Here is a 27,275-nt window from a genome sequence, read left to right as displayed (position 1 = left end):
AGCGTTTATGTCTTATTAACAAAAAAACACATGGATAAAGGACAATTTGAAAAGATTATACTACTGTGTCTTGTATGGAGAACTGAAATCTGACTGAATTTATCAAATGTATTTTTAAACCATGTTCTGATTTCAAATAACAGGAAGTAGAAATAATGTGTATCAAGTCATCATTTTCATGGCATTTATATTTCATGTAAAACTGTTAATGCTTTTACTGACATTCATTATAAAGTGTGACTGAAAATTATCTCTTTTTATACTGGGGTTTCTGAGTTTGCTGAGAATCTGGGTGGGGGTCACTAGATCCCTAAAGACTGAAAACTCCTGCTTAGCTGCATCTCTGTTTGTGAAATTGTTGTTATAGTGATGGTGGTATGCTGTGCTCATATGGGCTTCCTCTAGAGAGAAGGTCAGAGTGGACTGTGTTTCCACCAGAGCAGTTTCATCAACAGGTGTCAGAAGAAAGAAAATGGCAGAGAGAGAGAGAGAGAGAGAGAGAGAGAGAGAGAGAAAGAGAGAGATCAGTTTCAGAGCAGCTCTGCTGAACAAAACCAAATCACAAAAAAACAAATCATACCATTGGGAAAATGAAAGTGCAAATCAAAGGAACCTGGAATGTTACTGGGAAACTAAACAGAAGGTTTGATTTATCAGAATCAGAGACAGATCCTCACAGGAATAGGCAAACACATAGAAACATGGCTTCAAAATGTAAGAGTGTGACACTGGTGATGTTGCAAAAGTCCAACTTTGTTGTTATAAAGTTAGAGATATAAAATCTGGAAAAACTCTCAACTTTCATTCTTTGTTTTCCTAAACTGTCAGAAATCAAATACCTTAGAGGAGGGCTTTTGTGCATGATTTCATATTTACAATTAATTGTTATTTATATTTTGTTCATTGCCTATGTTCATTAATGTCTTGCTGAAAATGTATTTATATATTACTACTATTATTATTGTTTTGCTGTTTTTCATCATCATCATTATTATTGGTAGGCCTACTCTCTTTTTTGCATTGTATTTTATTGTATTATTGTAACTTTTGTCTTGACACTTTTGTTATTGATGCTTTGGTAATTTTGTATGCAGTAAACTTTGTGTAATTTAAGTACTTTGAAATTGAATTTATTTAAATAAAAATAAAACTAATAATTAAAAATAAATAAATAAATGTCCTTTAATAAAACGAATGTTCACTAATAAATAAAGTAAATTTCACAAACAAATAAATAAATGTCCTTTAATAAAATGAATGTTCACTAATAAATAAAGCAAATTTCACAAATAAATAAATAAATGTCCTTTAATAAAATGAATGTTCACTAATAAATAAAGCAATTTCACAAATAAATAAATAAATGTTTTTTAATCAAATGAATGATCACTAAATAAAGTAATGTTCACAAATAATTAAATAAATTAATACATTTTATTTAATAAAATGATTCTTATAATGCTTTAAATAATCAATAATAAAGCAAATGTATAATCAATCACTGTTGCGTCAGTAAATCGGTGAATCGCTACAAACAGACGCCGATCGTCAGCTTTAACAGTTAACGTGATGCCGAATGGTTTCAGTTCTTAAGTCATCCTCGTGTCACGGAGGAAGGTAATCCACTGACTCCCGGTCAGTTCTCGAGGGCTCTCGTGGTTCACGCCGGGACTGGACCAAGAGAGAGGTGGAGTCTTTGGGCTTTGAGCTCTAACTCACCCCATGCCAATCCCCCTCTCCACACTTTCTGCCTCCTTTCTCGCACCGTACTCGGACGGGATACACAGCCGCGCAATGGAGTCGGAAGGCAGCCAAAGTAACCTGTCCTCCTCGGACTCTCCGCACGACCCTTGGTAAAAAAAAACCTTCCTCCGATCACAAAACTTACATATAAGAGCGTCAGATCGAAATCAATTAAAAAGTAACTCAACAAAGAGGGAAACGTGTTTTGGCGGTGCCCAGCGCACCTCTCATCCACTCGGATGAGTTTCACTGAGAATCACTGCCGTTATTTGAGTCTCGGAAGATCTTGACGCGCCTCCTCTGTGTCTTTTCAGTCCTTAAGATTTATACGCAAACGCGCAGCACTTGTTGATCACTTGTTTGTATTGTTTTCACAGTAAAATGTTCATCGGTGGTCTGAGCTGGCAGACTACGCAAGGTGAGTAACACTATAGCCTAAGTATCGGCACATGTCAGCCAAAGAGACAGATCTAATTCATGTAAAACACTGAATTACTGTGTAATTACGGTCTAAATAAATCTCAATAGCCTTTTCAAGCAGCCACAACGTCTACAGTAAAGTTACAACCTGCAAATTCAATGCAGATCAATTCAATAAGACAATCTCTAAAATTGCTTAAAATCGAGTGGAAATGTAAGAACAACAGTTGAAGAAGATTAAAGATAGTATAAAGATGAAAACATTTTATAATGCATACTGTTTTACCATATGCAAGCAACTAATAAGCAAGTAGCCCTGAATGAGAATTTAAAAAAAAACTTCACTGGGTAATTTGGCTTGATCCTTTGTGCAAAGCCTATACAACAGGTTTAGCTGAGTGAATGGAGAAAGTTTCACCAACTGCTGTCATGCTGTAGGCTGTCCTCAGTATGTAGGACACATTGTTGTTTTGAATTACGCTGAGGTATTGTTCACGGCACAGAACTCTTAATAGCCTCCCTGTCATCTGATTCTGCCAGCTATTATGATAATTTAATAGATGAACATTTTCATTAGGCTTTATCTGCTTGACAGGCACCTACTTTCCACCAAAGTTGGTAACTAAGAATCGTATCCGTATAGCTAATATCTATATGCTAGTTTTTAAAACAATTTTAGATTTAGAAATCAAAAATGCATCCTTAAAGAGTAGATAATCTAAATGTACATAAAAAGTCTTGTATATTTCACTATGATGACCTCACCTTGTATTTCACATCAGGCTTCTTAGATCATCTCCGTTGATGATGTCATCCATTCACTGTTGATGTCATTAATGAATAATCTTGGTTTTCAATCATCTTTTTCGTCTTCTAACCTTTAATGTTCTGAAATAACTCATCTTCTCCTGCTTTCTCAGAGGGTTTGAAGGACTACTTCTGCAAGTTTGGTGAAGTGAAAGAGAGTATGGTGATGAGAGATCCAGTTACAAAACGCTCAAGGTAAGGGAACAGCCAACCTGACTGGGAAGAGACAACAAACATACAAAGGCTTTTATTATTGACCGTATTGTCTGTTTTGCACAAATGGGTGGAGGTGTTGTAATTTTGATCTCTCTTTCCTCTAGGGGTTTCGGATTTGTCACATTTGTTGACCAAGCTGGTGTGGACAAAGTCCTGGCCCAGTCCAGACATGAGCTGGACTCGAAAACGGTGAGTTTTTATCATCACTTAACTGCTGTGCTAACAGTCTCCTGTGTTGCGTTAACTAAAACCACTTCAGATACACATTTTTATTTATTTTATTTAGCTTCAATGAGTTTTAGTGCAGTATCTGACTGACTGAAATGCCAATATATAATTGTCCAGAGTCGCAGATGCTGTGCATGCTTGTGAGGTTTCAGGCCTCTTCACTTTGGGTTTTGGTCAAACAATTTGGGTAAGATTTGGAGAGAGAGAGCGAGAAAAAGTTCCCATCTCAGCCGTTCTTCAATGAGGTTGTCAGGGAAGCATTCCTATTCTGTGTCAATTTCTATGGTAACTAGGGGACCCGAACAGGGTATGCTGGGAGTTGCTGGGAAGCCTTTGTGGTGCCTTGTCTCAAGAGTGCTCACCAAACACATTAGACTCAGGCGGAATTCAGATTTTTCCCTTGTGGAAACTAGTCCTTGAATCCTGTGATGCTTCAGTGCTGTTTTTCTAGCAGGTGTACAAGGATTTTTAGGCCTTGTTTATGAATGGCATTTATTGGATGAATAAAATAACAATGATTTTGCAACAAAGCGGATTAGTAGATTCAGTAAGAGTGCTAGAAATAGGAAACTTTGATGCAAGGTTTTGTGTTGCGGTGCATCTATTTGTGAGAGTCTTTGTCGCTGTGCAGAGCAGGCGGGTTCTGGGACAATGGTGCCCGTTGGTTACCATGACAACAGTGGAGTCACCCCCCAGGGGGTCAGTGGGGAGGGAGCATGAGGCCCGAAGGAGAAGAAAAAAACTTTCTCATCTCTCTCTCTCCCTCTTCTGAAAGTTTGCACCAGTTCCTCATTTGAGTGAAAAACCGCCTCGCACTATGGCAACAGGTAGTACACAACAAACCACAACGAAACTGTGTGTTTCTGTGCTTCAGAAATCCTCAACACTTCAGGTAATTTGTTCACCGAGATTTTACATCGAAACAGGCAACCGAAGGAAAGGGACTGGAAAAGCCCATCGGACTCTTAATTAAAACTACAGCGAGCGTTTAGAAAGTGTCTCTCAGCTCCAGTCTTCCACAGTCTGGCCGCTTCTGCTGTTTTCTAAGTGCCTCCCCCCTGAGAGAGAGGCAGGCAGAGCCAAGGGAACATGGAGGCCTTTGTCCTGCTTTACCTCTATGACTGTGCCCCTGTGAAGGTGCCTTATGGCTGCTCGCCTGGGCCGACTTTAAACTGGAGATTAGCTTAACGAGCTCAGCGATGGGGCGGTGGAGGAGGGGAGGCCAGGAAAGAGAGAAATGTGTGCGGCACAACTCATAAAAATCACAATTTTAAGTCAGTGGTGTTGGGACGCACTTTTGAGCATTCTTGTGGATGGAGCGGTAATTCGGTGTGCTTGTGTGTTTGTCTGTATGTGATACACACCGCTAGGGTTCTGGTGATTGACCTTGAAAGATTGACCTGGTTAGATAAATCCATTGACTTAAAGTAGTTTTGACAGGGATGGCAATTTTGGCCGTTTAAGGACATGTTGTGGTCAGATGCTAATTAGAAACTGTATATACCTTTTATTGTATTTCAGAAATTATGTATGTGTTTTAATGTTAAAGAAAGCTGTGTTGTCTGCAAAGCTTATGTTTTCCCAAGATGGGAAATTTGTGAATCAAAGGGTAATGTTATTCCCAGAGCCACAGAGAAGTATTGACAGCATCTGAAAACATCCTTAAAGTAAACACACAAATAAGAATATCCATACAAAGTGTGCAACTGTTGTGCACACTATAATAGTTTTCATTTAAAAATTTAAATGTCTGCCCCAGTTAAGAAAATATTTTCAAAGTATTTTCCTTACACCTTGAATACATGTGAACACATCTTAATCAGTATTTTAAAAAAGTAAAAAATATTTTTACTTAAATTTAATTTTTATTTGTACGTTTTTGTTAAGTTAAATAATTACATTTTAATTTAATTAAATAATTATTTTTTTTATTTTGGTCACGCCACATTTTTTAAATTTAGTGGGCCAGCTTTTTGAACATTTATAAGCAGTGAAGCATATTTCTTAAAATATTATGTAAATAATAGTAACAATAAGGAAAATAAAATAGTATTTGAAGAATTGCTTTCTTTTTTTCTCTCTTTTTTTTTTCTTCATTATGATATCAGGACAGGTGTATCACCCCACTATATATTTTATTTTTTTTTACTTCATGGGCCCCCCAAAAATATCAAAATACATTTGAATTAAGAAATTAAAACTGTGCTTACAGTAGAAATGGTCTAGTAATTGTATGAATCACATTTGACTATGTTTAATATACATTAAAAAAATGAAGACTGAAAAAGTGTCAAAGTTGAAGAGTTGAAACCTCATGTCTAAAACTAATGCAAATTTAGTTTACTGATGTTTACTCATGTCAATTTAGTTTACTGATGTTTACTCATGTAAATTTAGTTTAGTGAGGAAATTTAGTTAAAATCCCTTGTATGTAAAAACATACTCAGAATGGAATATTGTATTCATTATATGCATTTTTTATAATAATTAATAGACAAATGGCAACTGCCATTTCATTGAACCATTGCGTGATAAAATGCAAAAGATACAAGCAAACATTCAAGACCCAAAAGGTGTAAAAGTTTAAGATTGACCACTAATGTGAATGTATTGAATGTTTATGGTGGTTAGTCATACAAGCCCCTACTGAATCCATTACTTTTCAGTGTCTCTCCACTCTCCACCTGGTCAAAACCAACTCTAATGACAATAATCTGTTTTATGTGACCATACATTTTATCCTCAGCTTTCCTCTCATGTGCGTCGGTGGCTGTATGTTGATTTTGTTTGTTTGTGTGTGTGTCTGTTTGTTTGTTTTTGATTGTGCACAGGAGTGGTGTGGCCTCAGCAATGTTGTGGACCGGAGGTGACTATCAGAGTAGTCTAGAAACTATAGACCAGGGTTCCTCAAATCTTTCCCTGGAGGTCCAATCTGCTGCAGAGTTTAGCTCCAACCCTGATCAAACTCACCTACCTGTGATTTTCTAATGATCTTGAAGACTCTGATTAGCATGCTCAGGTGTGTTTGATTAGGGTTAGCGCTAAACTCTGCAGGAGTGGGCCAGATTTGAGGATGCCTGCTATAGACATACTGTAAACTGTAGCCTCTGCATCAGATCTCTGTTCAGATTAGCTTAGCCTCTTCATTTTACTCTCTAGATTCACAAAGAAACTCTGTTACTCGTAGTCTGTTGTACGAAACCAAACGGGCGACTCTGGTAAACTGCTGTAGTTTACCTCAGAGCTGCTAGCTCTTTAGCGTAACTCTATTTGAACCCTCTCTCAGACAGACTAATCATTATTGCTGCTAGCGCTGTACTGCCTTCACTGTCTTCTAGAATTTAACCTCAGTACAGCATGACGTAGACTAGCATTTGGTAAATAGATGGACTAGACTATAGACTAATATAGAGTATCTTGAGTATCTGTAATCTATTTTGTCTACTGTGGCAATGGGTGCTAATCAACATCAAAAGTTCTGCACATGGTTAAAAAATAAAAAAAAATCTAATGTTGCTACATTTACACAAATTTTGTTTTTTAGCAACTTGAACTCTGTTTTAATGCATTTAAGTGCAAAAATACTGTAGTTTCAAGGAGCTGGATACTATTTGTAATGTTTCACAGCTCATTTTCCAGATTTAGACACCAGTAAATAATATTCAGATTTTTAGAAAGAAAGAAAAGAAATAGAAAGACATGCAAAAACAAACAAACACAAACAAACAAAATATTTTGTTTGGCTGTCAAAAGAGTGTGTGGGTCAAGGATGCTTTTCTGCTTGAGTTTCTGTGCCTTCTTTTGTTTTCCAACCACTCTTCTTCCAAGGAAACATGGTTGTGGTGTTTCCCTGAGTGTTTTTCATGTCGTCCAGTGATGTTTACAGGAAAGCTAACCCTTCTCTTGTCCAGTCACAGGTGGCCGTGACAGCCTCTTCTGTCTAGTCATACTCATCCATTTCCATTTGCCTCTCATAGAAACCTGTAAACGTTTCTCCCTGTTTCTCTGTCGTCTGTGAACGTTACGCTCTCTGATTTAAGGGGTGTTCACACTGACAGCAACAAAGCGAGTTTGCCAGTCAAGTGACCGTTGGCGATGACTAACAATTGGTGTGAAGACCATGTAGCACACTATCAATTTTTGAAGGAAATTAATACTGTTTTTGAGGAAAGACACATTAAATTGATCAAAAGGGACAGTAAAGACATTACAATGTTACAAAAGATTTATATTTCAAATAAATGCTGTTCATTTAAACTTTCTGTTCAACAAAGATTCCTTAAAAAAAAAAAAAGAATTACGGTTTATACTAAAATATTAAGCAGCTCTACTGTTTTTAAAATCGATAATAAGAAAGAATGATTATAATGTAATAATAATAATATTATAATCATTTAATAAATAATTTTAGAGTGATTTCTGAAGAATATGACACTAAATACTGGAGTTATGATTTCTGTTTTTGCCATCACAGGAATGAATAGCATTTTTAAATATATTCAAATAGAATGCAGTTATTTTAAATTACAGCAATATTTCATAATATTTCTATATTTTTGCAAATACATGCAGCCTTGGTGAGAGACTTCTTAAGTCTTAAAAGACTTCTTTTAAAAGCATTACAAAATCATACCAAACCCAAATTGTAATACGATAGTTTAAGGATAAAATTATTAATTTGATTAATTATGACATTATATTTGATGAATTATGACATTATATTCTGAAATAACCTTTTTTTATGAAACAAACTGAACACAGGTAAAAAACCTGAAAAATTAATTGTTAAAATAGTCTTTTTTTTTTCAATAATTTTATTCCGATTAATTGTGCAGCCCTAAGAACACACACTGTAACAGTACAAAAATAATACATATTCAGTCTATTTCATGTTAATGCTGCATATAGTATTATCAGGTCTACACAGTGCTTTTTTTAAATAGAGTCTTATTTACTTATCTGTAATCACATGTCCAAAAACTACGGCCAATTACGCAGCCCACCAGTAATATTAGGAACGTCTTCAAGCGACCAATAATACAACAACCTGGCAACATCTAGCAATAAAATCACTGTCAGTGTGAACGGAGCATTATTCTCTTCTTAATAGTTTCTCACTGTCAATCATGTTCTCTCTTTAGATGAATCTACATTTCTTTTTCATTTCTCATCACTCTTGTCCTTCCCTGAACTCTGCATGTATGAATGTACCATCATTCTCAGACAGTAAAGTTAATGCAGGGTGCAGTCAGAGCCTTTAAAACACACAGGCAGATGTCCCTGCAAAGGCAGAGAGACACCAACTGAAACCAGAGCTCAGAGGATGTGAGCTTCTCACTGATGTTCTCATTTATAGTCCTGGGTGTGTTGGTGTCAGTCTTCCTCTTTCTCCAGAATTTCTAAACTAGACCTTCTCCTCTCAAACTCTCCTCTAGATTGACCCGAAAGTTGCCTTTCCGCGACGAGCCCAGCCTAAGGTATGTGCCTGACTGGTCCACATGGTCAAGATGCTTGATAATATCCAGTTTTTTGTTATTTTTGAAGATCTTCATCTCTCTGTTTTTCAGTTGGTGACTCGGACAAAGAAAATCTTTGTTGGAGGTCTGTCGGTGAACACTACTATTGAAGATGTAAAGCAGTACTTTGACCAGTTCGGAAAGGTAAGTCGTCTGTGTTACAGTGATTTTACTTTGGGTAAATTATATTCTTAGGCTTGGAAAAAGGAATATGACTTATACAATAAATATGAATATAATAAAATATAATATGATATGATAATAATCAGTAACGCACATTAATTACTGTATATGATTATTTAAAACTTTGGGGTCAGTAAGATTTGTAATAATTTTAAAAGAAGTCCCTTATGCTCACCAAGGCTGCATTTATTTGATCAAAAATACAGCAATATTGTGAAATATTATTACAATTTAAAATAACTGTTTTCCAGGAATATTTGATGAATATAAAGTTATAGATAAAAAATAGAACTTAATAAAGATGTTTAAAAAAACATTACTGACCCCAAAGTTTTGAACAGTAGTGTTTGATGTACAGTCGCAGGTGTTTTTCTTTCTTCCTTTTTTTAAACAGCATCAAAAATAACTCAACCGATCAAGGCAGCAGTTTAAATAAACTTGAAATAAAATAACATGAACTAATAATTCTGAAGGTTCTGCAGAGGTGTACTGAGTGAAATCTGAGCCAGTTTGGTGAGGAAGCATGAAACAGGGAACAAGAAAGGTGCGGAGAGACTGAGAGAAAGAGTTGGGGTAGAGTTTGAGAGTTTGAAGGGGTGAGTTTTGTTTGCAGGGGAAGGTGGGGGAGATTACTTGAATCTGAATTAATTTGATGGAACAGCTGCTCCTGCCCTTAGCCCCCCCTCTTACCCGGTTACCACAGTGACCCTGCCCATCCATTGTCCCCAAGTAATTTAGCGGGCAAAAGGTTTTGTGTTTGGGGTGTGTGTGTGTAGGAGAGAAAACGAGGGAGAGACTGTTTGTTTAGGGGGAGGACGAATGTTCATAACTGAAGTAACAACAATACATCCCAAAATGTGACGGGCTTCTATAATAGATCATCTAACGTTTCTTTGCATCACACTTCAGTCACACATTGTCAGTGCAAAACTTAAAATAATTGATCATTCTTGAGCCATACTTGAGTGTGGAATGCAGGCAGAGAGAGAAAAAGAGAGAGAGATGATAGTCGCAGCCACCCGGGGAAGTTGCAGATTAGTTTGCCTCACTGGTCACTTTGTGTTCTGGCCTGGTTTGAACAAGGGATGGAGAGAGGGAGCGATGGAGAGAGAAAACAGACACCATGATAAGAAGCACACAGAACTAGAAGGGACTCGATTTGTAACTCAATTAAAAAAAGATACCAGTTAAGACTGGAAAATTTGAAAGGTTATTAAATGCAAATGTGTGAAAAGTGAAAAAAGCTCTCAGATTTCTACTTGATCTGACCTTTAAAGGTGCGCTCAGGAATTTCCCTTATGTTGGCAGTTGTTTTTGAAAATATTAACAGATTTGACAATGTGAAAAATCATATATGCTCACATGAGATGAAGACTATAGTCAATAATAGTAGCTGTTTTAAGGGGGCTGCCTTGTTTTTATCACAAGGCCAGACAAATTCTTACTGTATCGCCGTGACTCTCATCACAATTAGGTAGCTACTTTAATCCAAAGCAACTTGCGTTGCATTCAAGGTAAACATTTTATCAGTGCTTGCTCTCCCTAGGAATCAAAGCTTTGTCCTTGGCATTGCTAGTGCTTGCACTGCTGTCTGAACTACAGCAATTCTGTTCTGTTGTTTAAACTTACTTAAACTGCTGATTTTTCTTTATGTCCAAGACTGCCATATAGACAAATATAACATAATTCTAAATGACAGAAAATTAAATTCACATAAAATTCACCAATATTATTGTATAAAATCACATTTCTTCAATAATATTGGTAACTTAAATTGTTGATTTTTGTGTATGTTCAAGACTACCATATAGGCAAAAAACTTAATAATAATGCTGAATGACAGAAAATTAAATTAATATAAAACTGATGAAACTAAATGAACATTTACTTTAAAAATATTAACTTCAAATTCACATTTCTACGATAATATAACTTAAACTGTCGTTTTGTCTTTATGTCCAAGACTACCATAACAACAGTAGTGAGTGACTGAAAATGAGATGTGCATAAAATGTATTAAATTACATCAACACTTATTTTTAACAATATTTACTCAAACTAATCGTGATCCATCAAAATAAAGCAAAAAAAAAAAAGTTTCGGCTGGAATAGTTTGGAGAATAACTAGTAATACCGGTATTAAACCCTTTACTACACTATTAGACGGGTTCATTTTCCAGGCACACACATTAAAAGATGAGTAAAAGGAAATGGAGAAGGAACACAGAAAGTGTTATTGGTCTTTTAGTTAGTCTTCACCAAGAGACTGTGAACGTGCGCACACATCAAGTGTTGATTGGTCAGGTTGTCCACTTGTGTGTTTCACATTCTAGATTGACTATGAAACAGTTTTTCATCCTCTCTTTCTTATTCACACAAAGACCTTGACGTTTGACCTTCACCTTTGACCTTTAGGTTGAAGCTGTCAGTATTCTCACAGTGATGCACTTTTTTGCATACACATACAGATGCTAAAACACAAGACAAATACACTTTCTCCCTTATTAATTCTAACGGAAACCCTACGATATTGTAGTTAGCATTTCAACTAATTAACTAGTTTTTAATGTGCACTTGTAGTGTACTTCAAATCTTAAAAGTATACTTAAAAAAAAAACTGTACTTGGGGATAATGTTACTGAAATACAGGGCCACTTATGTATACTTTAAGAGAGACTTTCCTGACTATTTTTTTAACACACTTAAAGGGATAGTTCACCGAAGAATTAAACTTTTGTCATCATTTACTCAAGTCGTTTCAAACCTGTACAAGTTTCCTCTTTTGAATACAAAAAAATGCTATTTTGAAGAATGTCTGTAACTTCCATTGACTCCCCTAGTATTTATTTTCCATACTATGGAAGACAGCGGCTACCGTCAGCTGTTAAATGCTAAATTACTAAATTGTGGTGACCTTTTAAAGACTCCCTTAAAAGTTGACAAAACTAGCAGATATACACATTTAATATTTTCACTTCCAGGAAACCCGAAAAAAAAACATTGATGACTCATCCTGCACTTCTCATATTTTTATCCAATCAAATGCCCCTATATCAATTGAAACAGACCATCATGTAGCATATTATGGTTTAGGCTATGACGTAGCTAAAGCCTATTGGCCATTTACAAAAAAAATAAAAAAAGAGACATGCCCTTTTATGCTCCCTCAAACATCCTGTTTCAGTAGGATATACGTCATCTCAAGATTGAAAACTGTGACTAATGCGATAGATAACAAATAATCTCTTTCTCTTCCTGTCCTACAGGTGGATGACGCCATGCTTATGTTTGACAAAACCACCAACAGGCACAGAGGTAAATTTCCATTTCTCTTTATTTCATAAAAAATTGTGCGTCAGTGGCAGTCATTCTCCTGTTTGCTCCTTCCTTCCTAAACCTGGTCCAATCGGTCTCCGTCTCTTCTCCATGGCCTTCCATCCTGTACTCTGTAGGATTAGCGGTAGGTGAGGAGGGAGATTGAGTAATTAGTGTGTTCGTTAATCAGGGTTTAGGCTAAAACCTCGTTAAGCACCCTTCCCTCCCCCTCGCCGGTTCAACAGCACATCGATTATGACAGCTTGCATGGCTTTACCGCAGCCTTTCAACCCAGCAGAGAGGTGGAGGAGATGAGACACATGGAGAGACAGACAGGAGACCAGAGCAGCACTTGAGAAGAGAGAAGCAAGTTTTGATGATCTTGATTGTAGATCTTTTTGTTGAGAAAATCTAGCACTGTTTACGGAGACCAAGTGGACACGTGTATGACTTCAAAGGTTTAAAAAAGAATACAGGTCACAGGAAATCTGTGTAATTACAGTAGTAAGGGTGAACCTTAAGGACACAGGGACATTCACAAATATTTAACTTCAAAATGGAGAGGTTACAGGCACAAGGAAAAATCCCATTAAATTAGTTTTTCCAGATACTTGGGGGAGTCCAAATGCCTGAGACCACAATCTGGAATGATTTAAATATAAATAGAAAAAGTGACAAATGATTGTGTGAATTTTTTTTTTGGTGACATAGACATAGACATTCTGTAATGTATGTACCATACTACCATTCAAAAGTTCAGGGGTCAGTATATATAAAAAAGAAAAATAAATTAATACTTTTATTCAGTAAGAATTGTACATGTTACATTATTACTATTTACAAATTAATTTGTACAATTATTACAAATAATTAAAAATTACTTTGTCACAAAAAAATATTTCAATTTTTTTTTTGTTTACTTTCTTTCTAAAGCAGCAAATCAAATACGTTTTACAATAGAATAAAATAGGAAACAATTATTTTAAATGGTAATATTACTGTTTTATTGTATTTATTGTAAGAGACTTCTTGCAAAAACATAGTGGTGTACTATATAAATAGAAATTAATATTCAAGTTTAAATTCAAATTTTCACTCAAATTATTGTGCTGATAATATAATTTTGTAACAGAAGCATTTACATTAGTGTTCCCTAAATAAAAAGTATGGTGGTGGTACTGTGGTACGGTGATTATATCAGATGGTACTTTGATGTTTACCATGGTGCATGCCCCCCCCCCAAAAAAAATGGTAGTATTATCATATTTTTAGTGATGTCACAATGGTATTTATTTAACAATATCTGTGAGAAGGGAAGTAGAATTTGTCGGTAGTTTCATCTGACCTTCTCATCTGAAGTTGAACTGAAGTACACGAACTTTAGACATTGTTTATAATGATGGCTGAAGTGGAAATCCAAATGTAAACTGCGGTCTGAGCGTCTGGACTATTTCTTGCCTCAGGGTTTGGATTTGTGACCTTTGAGAATGAAGATGTGGTGGAGAAAGTCTGTGAGATCCACTTCCACGAAATCAACAACAAGATGGTGAGAATTCTTATTCTGAGACAGTTTTATTTCAGATGCACTGCTACAACTTGTGTTTGACTGACTGATATCTTCCCTTTCCACTCACAGGTGGAGTGTAAGAAGGCCCAGCCCAAGGAAGTGATGTCACCCACAGGCTCTTCAAGAGGTCGTGCTCGAGTCATGCCCTATGGGATGGATGCCTTCATGCTTGGCATAGGAATGTTGGGTAAGAGTGTAGATTACAAGGATGATTAGTGTTTAAAGCAGAGAATGGACTCTTCTGCCGTCTGCTGTTCAGAGTGAGGAATGCAGTCTGGAATAGCCATAAAAATCATACTGGAGACACGAATGCTACACTTTCATTCTACTATATTGATTAATATTGAAATGACAATTGATTTAACTGTTAATAATATTACATTTACTAATACTATTCAAATCAAATATTATTTTACTCATATAATTGTTTAACAAAATATTATATAGTTTTGTCATTTACTCACAATACTTTACGAAAAGACATTAATTGGTGTCATATTTTTTCCCAGGTTATCCAGGGTTCCAGGCAGCAACATATGCGGGACGCAGCTATACTAGTCTCACACCAGGATACACATATCAGTTCCCTGGTAAGACTCCATGTCCAGCTCCTGCATTCTGTAGGCCTTTTCACACATTGATTCACGGGAATGAACTCTTTCTTGGGATAAGTCTTTGCAAACAGTTTTTGAATCAGAAAGGGATTGTTTATCAGTTTATAAATAAGCCATGTGATATGGCTGTATTTAGGCACAGCTGTGATTCGGCTATAGGCACGACTACAACTACATTCATGCCTAAACAATTGTAAAACTACATTCTGTGACACAAAAACAGTATTATTTATAAAATTATAGTGGATTTGGGCATCCGCCATGACACTCGCTGTGAGAAATATCGCAAACGGAGTGATACAAATAGTGAAATGGTTGGAGTTCTGTTATCACTACAATATTGCACTCCTCTCAGCCAATCAGATTCAAGGACCAGAAAGAACTGCATATAACCAATTCAGTAATCATATTGTAATGGCGGTCAGATACAAATTGCCAACATGTAGTTGCTATTGCTAAATATGCTTTTGACATTATCTGGCAGACTTGGTGAAACATTTGATGTCACCCAATTTCCATATGCACAAATTAATAGTCATTAATATTAAAAGTCATTTGTGATTAGATTTTATGTGTAAAACCACATATGTGACAATGGACCACAAAACCAGTCATAAGTAGCACGGATAAATTTGTAACAATAGCCAACAATACATTGTATGGGTCAAAATTTATTTTATGCCAAAAGATCATGTTCCATGAAGATATTTTGTAAATTTCCTACCATAAATATATCAAAATTTAAATTTTGATTAGTAATATGCATTGCTAAGCACTTAATTTCGACAACTTTAAATGGGATTTTCTCATTATTTTGATTTTTTGCACCCTCAGATTCTAGATTTTCAAATAGTTGTATATTGGCCAAATATTGTCCTATCCTAACAAACCATACATTAATGGAAAGCTTATTTATTAAAATAAATTACCCTTGTGACTGGTTTTGTGGTTCAGGGTCACATATATTATATATACTGTATATACATTACCATTTGGGGTCGGTAAGATTTTTAAATGCTTTTGATGGAAGTCTTTAATGCACCCCAAGGCTGCATTCATTTGATCAAAAATACATAAAAAACAGTAATAATGTAAAATATTATTACTATTTAAAATAATTGTTTTCTATTTTAATATATTTGAAAAAGTAATATATTCCTCTGATGGCAAAGCCGAATTTTCACACAATCCTTCAGAAATCATTCTAATATGCTGATTTGCTGCTCAATTAATATTTCTTATTGCTGTCAATACTGAAAACAGTTGTGCTGCGTATTATTTTTGTGAAAACCAGTCATTTACACAAAAGCACATAGAGACCCATGGCTGCTTGTAAATCTCAGAGAGGCGGTCTAAGACTGTCTTTCTGTGTTTCTTGCCATTCAAAGGCCCTGTAGTGCTTGTCCATGTGTGAACAGCACTTGTGTGTATGTTTAAACAGCTTTCTGTGTTTATCTCTATTCTAGAATTCCACTTAGAGAGGACCCCCCTTCTGACATCACCCCACCCCTCTGAGCTCGCAGGTTAGTTCCTCTATGAGCTTTACAAGCAGCTATTGCACACGGCCAACACACAGCATAGTGTGATCTGAATGCTGTAAGCTTACGTTGTGACAACAGCACCCAGGAAATCCTGCTTAACAGGCGTTACCACACATTATCAGAGCATCGATTCTTACGCAGTATGATGCAAGCACTTTTCCCACTGCTTTCGTACTGCTTGATACTGATTAAGTTCGCTTTCCTGTTTGTTTGCTTTTTCTACGTGTATGCGGACGTTTTCGTAGCCATTCCTCTAACGGCGTACAACCCCATGGCGGCAGCCGCAGCAGCAGCAGCTGTGGTCAGAGGTGAGAGAATTGAGTTTTTTCTACATCCCACACATGACCCATGCTCAGGAAATAAGAGCTCACACCCCAATGGCTGGCCTATATAGCTTTAAAATGTAACGCTAATGAAAAGTAATTGAGACGTTGTGGAATTTCACGTTGATTTGTTCTGTAGGCTCAACTCCTTCTCGCTCAGCTGGGTTTTTAGGTACCAGCAGCCCTGGACCGATGGCAGACCTGTATGGAACGGCCAATCAGGACTCAACCGTCAGTAGCTATATCAGCGCTGCAAGTCCCGCCCCCAGCACTGGATTCAGCCACAGCCTCGGGGTGAGTCAGTGACATGCAGTAACTAAAACTAGTTAACTAAACTAAAAGCTAAAAGTTTAACTAAAACTAAAAACTATTAAAAACATTTTCAGTCATTGAAATAAAGCTGGAAGAAAGGACACTTATAATAATAATAATAATCACAAAAACACATAGCAAAATTACTAATATGTAAACTACATTTAAAATGAAAACTGAAAATATAATAATAAAAGCTAACTCAAAACATTAACAGATACTATAATAGTATATAAATAATGATATAATAACACTGATCAGAAATTTAGAAATGTTCTCTTTGTATTCATACTGGTTCCATAAGTTTTAAAAAACACATTTCAACTATTTTCAAAAAACATTACATAAATCGAATGACTCTAAAAACATCCTATGGTGTAACCATCAACTAAAAATACATAAATAAATAAAAAAATATGTTTGTACATTTTGAATACATGCATGTATATTAAATCATTTTCAAAAGGTTTTTAAATATATATTTTAAGAATTCATAAATATAATACATTCTTTGGAGTTGCACCAGGTGACATTTTACAATGTATTCAAGTGTATTCGAGTCATTGTACATCTAAATTGCATTTTAGTTTATTTTCTTATAAAAAATCATTGATCGGGAAAATCTGATGAATTATGAATTTGATAACTGAACTTTAAGTAAAAATAATCAAGTTGTTCCTTATGCTGCATTAAAATCCATGCCTATTTTTTATCTTTACAGGGCCCTCTGATTGCCACAGCATTTACTAACGGCTATCATTGAAATGACAGGTACAATATTATTCACGGTTCTGATGTCCTCCCAACATCTTAAGGAAGGATTTTTGAAGTATGTGGTGATTTCAATCGAATATAACGGATGCACTCTCCGTGCCGCAGGGTTTTGTTGTTTTCTCAAGCTCTCTGTTTTTGAATAGTTTTGGATGAGATGAATCAACCCTAAACTGATGGAATGTCAGCTGCAACACTATTAATGTGATGTGACATATTTCCTGTTTTATGAATTACTGTCATATCAATCTCTAAACTAACCTCTGGCTCCTCTTATCTAGAGCTAAACCTGTAAATAACTAGTTAATTTCTCCGTTTAAAACGCTAACAACTTAAGTGTATTTTTTTGTCTTAGTTTTATTTCTTTCTCTCTCAGTTCTTGTTCAAAGTTTTGTCTTTTTTGTGATGTACATGTAGGGTTGTAATTGTAGAAAAGCATTTTCATATTAACAGCATAAGAGCAATAAGAGTGTCAAAACTATTTGGATCTTTGTAGCGTATTTAAAAGACTAAATCGCTTTCAGACACATTTGGTACATTTTCTACTGAAGAATATAGTGTGATGGGATGTCAAAATGTATATTTTGTTAGTTTTGCAACTGGATTTATTACATTGATCATGAAAATAGCAGTAATTATAAGGAGAACATATTTCTCAGACTTAGATTCGACCTTGTTTGTGTAAAATATTGTACATAATATCTTTTTGATCTGGTGAGATCTGTCGGCATGATTAAGAGAGTTTTTTACACTCGAGAACGCAAACACGATATTCTGTGTGTCCAAAAATGCTTTCTTTTCATGATTTGATGAACTTGAACTTTTTGTTTTATTTTGTTCAGTGTTCTTTTGTGACAGAAGGAAATGTGAATGATGCTACTGTTTGTTGAGTGTGTGTCTGTGTGTGTTTGAGATTGAAAGCATGTCTGGTGCTGTCATGATCTAATGTGTTATCTTCAGTAAGATGTTTTAAAATGTGAATTTTAACCCCTATTTCCATGCTGTTATGTTGCTTTTACCAAGTTTATATCCATAACACAATTCTTTTAGAGGTTTAAAGTGTTGTAATAATTGGAATATAAATATGCTTCAATTAACTGAAGATTCTGGAACTGGTGGAAAAAAAAGTAGCAACACTAATATAACACTTTTTATGAAGTAAACAGGATGGCTGTTATTAACTGAAAGTTTTAATGTTTCTTGTTTGAAGCTTGACCCTTACTGAAAAATGAAATAAAATAAAAAAATCAAAGTAAATTTGGAAATAACGATTCAGTTATTTCAAATTTCAAAACTCCTACATGATTTAAAACTGCATGACTCACTTTACACCAGACATTGCTTGTTAATTTTGTCTTTTTTTATTCACCTGCGGCTTCAGAGCATGTCAAATCGCCTACAGTATGTTACTGATTCTGTCTTCTGAAAGCGTGCACTGAACGCTCCCACACAGAAATCTGTATTCACGGGACATTTGTGAAAATATATTGAAACTAAAGATTTTGCTCAGGATGAAACAGCGTTATCTTGTTGTTGAAGCATGTCATATGACTAGGGCTTTTACCGTTAAGTTTCTAAATGGGGTTGCGTAGGCGGAAACACATATCAGTCTTTTTCGATAAACATCTCTGTTCTGTTCATTAGTTATTGTAATTTTCTTGTATGACGCCTATTGCTATAAAACGTGCTATCAACACGGTTAAAAGCAGTAACCTGCAAATTTTACCTATTTTAACTCATAAAATACAGATTTGTTGGTATAAATGAATCGGTTGTCAGTTGATTCAGTGATGTTAATATTTTTAACTTGAATAAAAAATTTAGATTAAATTTATTTTCAGTTTTTTTTTGTGATATGAAAAACTAAATGTTAGAATAAAACATTGCACTGGGCTGTAGCCAGCACATTATATTTTCTCTCTTTAAATATAATTTGAACAATTTCAGTCTAATTCCTATATAAAGTCATTTCATACTATAACAGTATCTATTCAGAGCACACGTTGTCTTAAAAATAAAAGCACTGGCCAATAAACTCACAAAACATCATTTTGCAATGTCATGAGGTTGCAGATCAGTTTGACAGTCACCTTTTAAACAATGCAATAAAAATATGTCTAAGCATCACTACTTGACCTTAATCACTCAAAGACACAAGAAAAATATTTTAATCTTTTTTCTCAGAGAAATTGATGTTTTTATAATTTTATTTTAAATAAACATGCACTCGGAGCACAATACAGCTTAAAATAGACTCAAATGTGAGCCGACAGCATTTCACAATTCAGTCTTCATGAGTATTACATGAAGAGAAATTGGAAACTATATAAAAATATTTGCAGAAATACCCTCACAAAATTGGGACAAACAGGACCAGAAGCTTGAAGTGCGATTAAAAGACTGTCAATGACACCCTGCCTCATATGCAAGGCGAAAGAGATTACAGTGTGAATAAAATTCAGGCAAATAATGCTTAACCTGTATCCTTTGGTCCTCTCTTTATGTGGACCTCAGAGTATGTCACTGATTCCTCGGCACAGGTCACTGAAGTGGGTGTTGGAGCTGGACAGTTCTGAAAAAAAGTGCAAGTGCAAAAGACAACAAAACTGTCCATTTGCTTTCTAAATAGATTTTCTAAACTGTAACTAAGCATGAGTATATACAGACTACCAAAGGCTCTTAATTGGCATTATTTACCTCATTTCTTGATTTCACACTGTCTCGAGGAATGTTTAATGCTGCATAAACAACAGCTGTTTCACAAGTGGCAGTGTGATCCACGGGTAACATTAACCTGAGAGAAATAATGACTTATTTAAAAACTATTATATTGCTTTTCTGAAAGACCATCGGCTCTGTCAATATTCACAATCAAATAGAAAATAAATAAATAAACAAACTTCACACACAAGGCCTTCTTTTGCTCTAGTTTCTATTCTGTTGTGCCCTAAAAAATTTAGATTCATTTCAAATTGATGGTGTCCTTCAAATTTCAAGCACATTGTGATAAACCCATAAACATTCAAGTTTGAAAGAAATGTCTTACCTTTAAAATGTATGTGAATAACACAGGCAATGCAGATGATCCGCAAAACAAAACCCAAGCCTGAAAGCACTGACCACATCACTGTGTCCATATTATCGGGGCTTGGTGAAACTGTCAAAGTTACAAGTGTGGGAGTTGGTGTTGTTGAATTAGGCACTACAAATTATAAGAGTGAGAAGTATAAATGTTTATCATTTGGATTGTTCATTAGACATTTTAAGTACCAAAAAGTGTGGCGTGCATTGACTCTCAATGTATTGTATTCTCAGTCCTTAAACAGAATAGAATCAAAATGATGAAACGAGTAAAAAAGAAAGCTCACCCACATATACATGCATTCCCTTTCCATATTCAACTGGTCCAAGCATAGGTAAATTTATATGTGCTGTGCAGTAATACATGCCAGTATGATTTAGACGTATTGACTGCAGGTGCAGCGTTGTGTTAATAAACAGATGTCCATTTACAGACGATGTATAGGCAGACTCAACAATCGTTTCACTCTTCACTGTAGTTTGATTATCTTGCAACCACTTAACCATGATTCTGTGCACGCGTGAATCAGCTTTAATATGACAGGTGATGCTGACATTTGTGCCTTCTTTTGCTGTCATCTCAGGTACTTTCCACACAGATATGTCCAGATTTGACAAAGATGCATCTCCAGATATGAGACCTGTGAGAAAGTAACAAAAAATCTTGATATTAAATTATGCCATTGAAGAGGAAAAGGACGATATTACCTGTGAACCAGATGGTTACGAAGAGAACAGAGAGACTGGTGCGTGCCATTTTATCAAACTGCAGAGACAATGGCTTTCTCACGTTAGCAGAAGCAGCTGTTTTTATTTTTTCCTGTGTGGTGTATCCTGCCGTTTGAAACAAAGCATCACCTTATCTGCATAAAGTCACACGCTACGGTGACACCCACAGATAAGCCACTATGTCATTGACTTTGTTTCTTAAATGTGCATTATTCATTTAGCAAATCTATTAATTTATTCAAAAAGACATTGAAATGCAATTCATACAAACAATGCATTCTTTCGACATTGAGCATGCTTTTAGTTTCTGTATTAAAATGCATTTTGAGATTTTTTGGAGTGCACAAAGCCAAAACAATGAAACATCTGTCATCATATCATAATGAACAACAAAATTAACTAATGAAAGAATGAACTACTTGAAAAGAAAAAGAGATAAAAAATATTTTAAACATGAAAACATATAAAAACGTTTTTTTTAAATAATATATGAACATACATAGAACATGTGATTACGCCTTATTTTAAGGTGTCCTTGTTACATATATTACATATACTTACTATTATATTAACAATAAATTATGCAGTTACATACAAGTAAGCCTAAGACAAACCCTAATCTAACCCTATAGTAAGTACATTTACTTAATTAATATTACTCAGTACTTAAATGTATAATTACACTGTAACAAGGACACCTTAAAATAAAGTGTAACCAATATTAATTATCAATATGTCCTTATGGTTACATGTAATTATGCATAATTTACTGTTTTACTATAGTACATACATGAGACGTGTAATAAGAACATTGTAAAATAAAGTGTTACCTAAGATTTTTCCATACTGTATCATCCAGTGCACTATTGTATAACTGTAAACTGTGATATAGCTTTTGTACACTATGCTGCGCTGTTTGTGCCCTCCTCACTTACAGTACAATGCAAAAACCGTGGGAAAATTGCCAGTGTGCATTTCTTGGCAGCCTTGTAATGTGATTTTGGGGCCATTATCCATATGGCTGTATCAGTTGTAACTTTAACACTCCCTTCTCCCTTTGACAGATAATGGTAATATGGGCAAGTAGACAGACTTTTTTTTTCTCCGCTTGCCTCTCCTCTTACATCTTACATCTTACATTGCTTCAGCGTCCTGCACACAGCCTCTCTCTCCCTCTCTGAAGTGGGATAGTGTTCAGCCCGGGTGGTAATTAGGTCATAAGCCATCTGACTCACTCAACATCTCATCCATCGCCTTTCACACTTACCCAATCATCTGACATCCCCATGAGTGTCTTCATGAGCTCTTGCCTTCTTGTTTTTCATCCGGTCTTCCATTCAGTTTCCTGATCTTCTCCGCACGGCTCTTGTAAATGTGCTCACCATCTCCTGATCCTTCCTAACTCACGCCGCTTGTTACTCCTGCATCATGGGTCCTGGTCTTCAGCAGTCGGATGAAAAGACAAACCACTCTATCGATGGCAGTTCGGACCACAGTTTTGGAGGGTGTGCTGAGGCGCAGGAAGCACCACCACTGAAAAATTATATTTTTTTGACTATTTTCACTTGCTTTTGTCCGGCATGGCCTATTAACATTGTGGCGTTGGTGTTTTCTCTAATGGTGAGTAGAAAAGACTATTGTTTTTTGATATTATGGAGTGTATCTACCTGGACAGTTGCATGTGAAGGACAGTTCACCCAAAAATTAAAATCTGTCATAATTTTCTGTCCACACAATGGAAGTCAGTGATGACCAAAAATGTTTAGTGATCAACATTCTTCAAAATATCTTTTTGTGTGTTTCACAGAAGAAAGAAAGTCACATACAATGACAATGTATGAGAGTAAACAATGACAGAATTTTCATTTTTGGATGAACTATCCTTTTAAACCACATTCTTATCTGAGAATATCAATGTACAGTTTATCTTTGGTCTTATCTGGTGTTTTTCTGCAGAGTTGTTTTTGTGTGTTAATAGATTTGCACTTGGCACTGTGTTATACATGCGGCTTTGAAATCTGACTAAACCTAATGTTCTTATGGTCCAGATAGACATATAAGTGTTATAAATAGACAGGCCTCAAGTATCTGTGCAGTTCACTTTTGTAGCACTCCCACACTTGCAAGCAAGACTGCATACACTCTCTCACACACACACAGATGTGCTGATTTGCACAAGGCACATGAAAGGTGGACACTGTGATGATGAACTCTCACAGGCTGTTGTTCTCTATACTGTAGATGAACAGGAAGGTTTTTTCAGTGGTTTTCTACCTGACTTTTCACACCTTGACCTCAGAACGAGAGACACAGTCTTACACTACGGCCACTAACATGTAATTCACTTGCTTTTTAAGGTCAATAAAAAATAAAGTTACTTTTGCTATGAATTTAATATATATTAAAAAGCTGTGTTTCTCATTCTTTTTTGTCTTATAGTATTTTAAGACCATGACCTCATCAATACGGCTCAACATTAATATTATATATTATATACATCATGTATTAATTGTAAATGTTAAGGCAAATACCTGAGGCCTGTGTATTATTGAAGTCACTAATATTATAAATGTTATACTTAATATTAATATATAGTACACTTAAATAATTGTAAATGATACATTTTAAAAATTATTTTAAAATAATGATATATAATATCAATGTTAGAAAATTATGTAAATAGTGTATATATAATATTTAAATAATTGTATAAAATAATTAATACATTTTATATAATATTAATTTTATAATTTAAATGCATTATAAATGTACACAGATTTAAAAATATTATTTAAAGCTTTTTAATCAATAATAATTGCTACTGTGGGTGAACTGGATTAGATTCACGTTTTTTTTTGTTTTTTTGTTTTTAAATAAGTCTAATAACAACCTTAATATTTTTAAGCAATAATTTCTGCTTTACAGGTTTAAGCACTGCACCATAGGAATAAAGAATAATACATAAGTGATGTACAGTATAATGAATCAGGGGGTGTGGATCAAGACAAAATGGGTATTAATGTAGCATACGTTCATTCGTATATTTTTGTAAGGTACAGTGATTCATGGCATAAATGTGATTCATCCGCATAATAAAAATTAATCCTTTTAACCAGCTGCCCATTCCTGTCATACATTTCCCCTGCATTCAGCAATCAAATCTGTGCTTTCAAATGCCACCACCAGACTAGAGACGAGAGGTGGGCTGTGAATGGGGTAAAGTGCAGGGGCTTGCTGTGGAGAGCAACACATCCAGTTTCAAGTTGACTCTACCCCTGCTACACATTAAAACTTTAGGGCTCACTGAGTACAGCAGCTGCAGACGCCACCACACCGCCTCTGAGAAACTAGATGAGCATCACAAATCACACAACCCAGCTTAATGCCCTCTGACACTCTGGGGGGTTTAATGCATACTGTATCATTGTCAAAAGTGGTTAACACATAATGTTTATCTTTACAAGAGCAGTGATGTAATCCTTTAAAATATTGTTTCTGACTTAACTTAATGCTCATTCATGAAATTTGTAATCACTAGTGTTAAAAATATTTAAATATCCTTAAAACAATATTTACTTCCACATCTACTTAAAATGCATAAAATATAAAAAAAAAAAACTTTTTGTCATGTTTTAGGCATACATCTTACAACATGCAGTGATGTTTACCACTAATAAAGAGTTTAGACCACCTGCTTTGTCTCAAATGTTGTCTGAAAATTCTGGTTTTAATATGCGAATCAGCTTAGTGAAGTCAGAACATCTTTGTCATCCCAGTAAATGTGATTTAGTGCAAGGGGGCTGTATTTCCAAGTCTCAGTTTGCTGTCTGATCTTATTAAGAGAGCCGGAATGAGGCTGGCATCTTCACTGCGCCCCTCAGTGCTGTCTGCTTTATGGGCCACCTACTGAGGTCTAGTTTTCACTTGGAGACCTGTCACTGATGCTGCTATCCAAATATGCTACAAATCTATTTTTACAATAATCATAATTTCTGTATTGCTTCATTTAAATGAATGAAGTTTTTCCATCCTCAAATGATTTATTTTTGTGAAATTATGCTCACAGTTATGATTTCTCTCTCATTCAGTCTCAAAGCAGTTATGATGCAGAAGACTATGAAGGAGCTCAGCGGTTGGGGAGAAAGGCTCTTCACATGGGAATCGCTTCCTTAGTCATTGGCCTTGTGATCATAACGGTCTTCTCTGTTGTACACTTCACCACGGTACTCATTTGCACAAATATATTATATATGGTTTGTTTAAAGAATAGTTCATATAAAAAGGAAAATTCAGTCATTATTCACTCACGTCTCAGTCTTGCCAAACCCGTATGAATTTTTGGAGAAAATCCTAGCCACTGTTTTCAGTATAATGAAAGTGAAGGACTGGCCAAAAATACAAAAACACCATGAAAGTACTCTAAAAGTAGCTCTTATGACTCATGCGCTATATTTCAAGTTTTCTGAAATTACACGATAGCTTTATATGAGAAACAGACTGAAATTTAACTCACTGAAAGTCTTGGAGTAATCATTAAAGAAGCAGCGATGCTTAATTTGTGAACAAAGTGTTCCTTTAAGATGAATCTTCTATATGAATCAATTGATTCTACTTATAAAATCAGAGTAAATGGTTTGATAACAAATTAGACTGATCTGGTTTTCACTGACTTGATCGTCCGATTGCAGTGGTTAAAATTCAACTTAATTTTAGTCTGTTCATCACACAAAGCCTTTATGTGGCTTCAGGTAAATGCAAGAGATGTACTCATTTAAGGAGCATTTTAATCTTTTTTGAGACTTGAAAACTCCTATTCCTATTATATCACCAGATTTGCTCCCAAACTGTGTTTGGAACAACATGAGGATTACTAACTTGAGCATTTATTTTTCTGTGAACTATTCCTTTAAATGATCAGATGTACATTATATTCTTAATCGCATATCATGTTAAGTAACATGATTTATTCATTGTGTTCTCATTTGGTAAGAAAATATTTTCTACTTTTTATATCAACTAAAACAGAATGCAATCTGATCATGGAGAAACCAGTTCAACAGGAAGACTACACTGTAAATTGGTGGCGATCAGTTCCAGTGAATGCAGGAGGACACTGGGAGCTACACCCAGAACATGGTTTCACTGCAGTGGCACCATGAGCTTGAACCATCCGAGTTTATAAGTAATCAATATTTTCAAATGGAATGTATAAGTGGGTCTGATTTGCGCAAAGCATGGCCAAGAATCCAAACTACAGGAAATCTTACACTAAAAGTCATTTAATATTCATAGCATCTCAGAATGATGTTGTTTATTTCCGCAGGCAGTACAACTGCATTTGCACGTCTGTAATTGCTGAGTATGATGACACATCAAATATTGTAGATGTGTAGTTTAGAGGTGTACATTGTATTTGTCCTAAAGCATACTAAAAGGATGCTTGAACCCAAATAGTTGATGCTTTTACAGAACAAAAACCAGTGTATGTTTTTGGATGAATGTAAAATTAGAAGTATGATTATTTTTTATGAATATGAATAAATGTGCAATGTATGAAACGACTCAATACACTAAATGCACAAGCGTCTGTAACAGTTATATAATGGATTATAGCAGCACTAGACACTCCCTCTCCAACTTTACACCCAATGCAATCTGCAGCGTTTGGAGTATCCTGTATTTTGATATGTAATATTATAGCCAGTTAAGGTTAAATATAGCTAAATCTGTCTCGAGTCTTGGCAATCACAGCAAACAAGCTAAATATGCAAGGGTATACCAGTGGTAGTATTTACTTTGTGTTTCATTGGCAAGTTTTCAGTGTACTCAGTGTACTTTTTCAATGTACGAGTGATTACAGTAATAGTAATCAGTGTATCACTGCCATCAATCTCACTTAGTTACTAACT

The 27,275-nt window shown here is 35.3% G+C and overlaps 1 protein-coding gene across 4 annotated transcripts; it reads left to right on the top strand.

Moving 5' to 3' along the window:
* Window positions 1-1,624: 1,624 nt before the first annotated feature.
* LOC306849210 (RNA-binding protein Musashi homolog 1) lies at window positions 1,625-19,382 on the top strand. Of its 4 annotated transcripts, none has more exons than XM_079384084.1 (14): window positions 1,625-1,853; window positions 2,121-2,161; window positions 3,084-3,165; window positions 3,291-3,375; window positions 8,850-8,891; window positions 8,982-9,074; window positions 12,380-12,428; window positions 13,892-13,974; window positions 14,065-14,182; window positions 14,505-14,585; window positions 16,076-16,132; window positions 16,396-16,458; window positions 16,613-16,767; window positions 17,507-19,382. In XM_079384084.1, the coding sequence occupies exons 1-14, from the start codon at window positions 1,723-1,725 to the stop codon at window positions 17,546-17,548; spliced, it is 1,122 nt and encodes a 373-aa protein (XP_079240210.1). In that variant the 5' UTR covers window positions 1,625-1,722; the 3' UTR covers window positions 17,549-19,382. The 4 variants fall into 4 exon arrangements, with proteins under 4 accessions (XP_079240210.1, XP_079240211.1, XP_079240212.1 ...); XM_079384085.1 differs by having other exon boundaries at window positions 1,747-1,853; window positions 16,634-16,767; window positions 17,507-18,780; XM_079384086.1 differs by lacking the exon at window positions 16,076-16,132 and having other exon boundaries at window positions 1,747-1,853; window positions 17,507-18,818.
* Window positions 19,383-27,275: the final 7,893 nt, after the last annotated feature.

The sequence above is a fragment of the Barbus barbus genome, assembly GCF_936440315.1.
Source record: "Barbus barbus genome assembly, chromosome: 29".
NCBI lineage: Eukaryota > Metazoa > Chordata > Actinopteri > Cypriniformes > Cyprinidae > Barbus > Barbus barbus.
The sequence above is the reverse complement of the archived record's forward strand: the minus strand, read 5'-3'. Positions and strand labels throughout refer to the sequence as shown.

What these genes read in the sequence shown, in the direction of transcription:
- LOC306849210 (XM_079384084.1), top strand. Translation starts at nt 1,723, where the DNA reads ATGCCAATCCCCCTCTCCACACTTTCTGCCTCCTTTCTCGCACCGTAC. An exon ending in GAGCTGGCAGACTACGCAAG is followed by an intron (nt 2,162 to 3,083) that starts GTGAGTAACACT and finishes CTGCTTTCTCAG; the next exon opens with AGGGTTTGAAGGACTACTTC. An exon ending in ATACACATATCAGTTCCCTG is followed by an intron (nt 14,586 to 16,075) that starts GTAAGACTCCAT and finishes TCTCTATTCTAG; the next exon opens with AATTCCACTTAGAGAGGACC.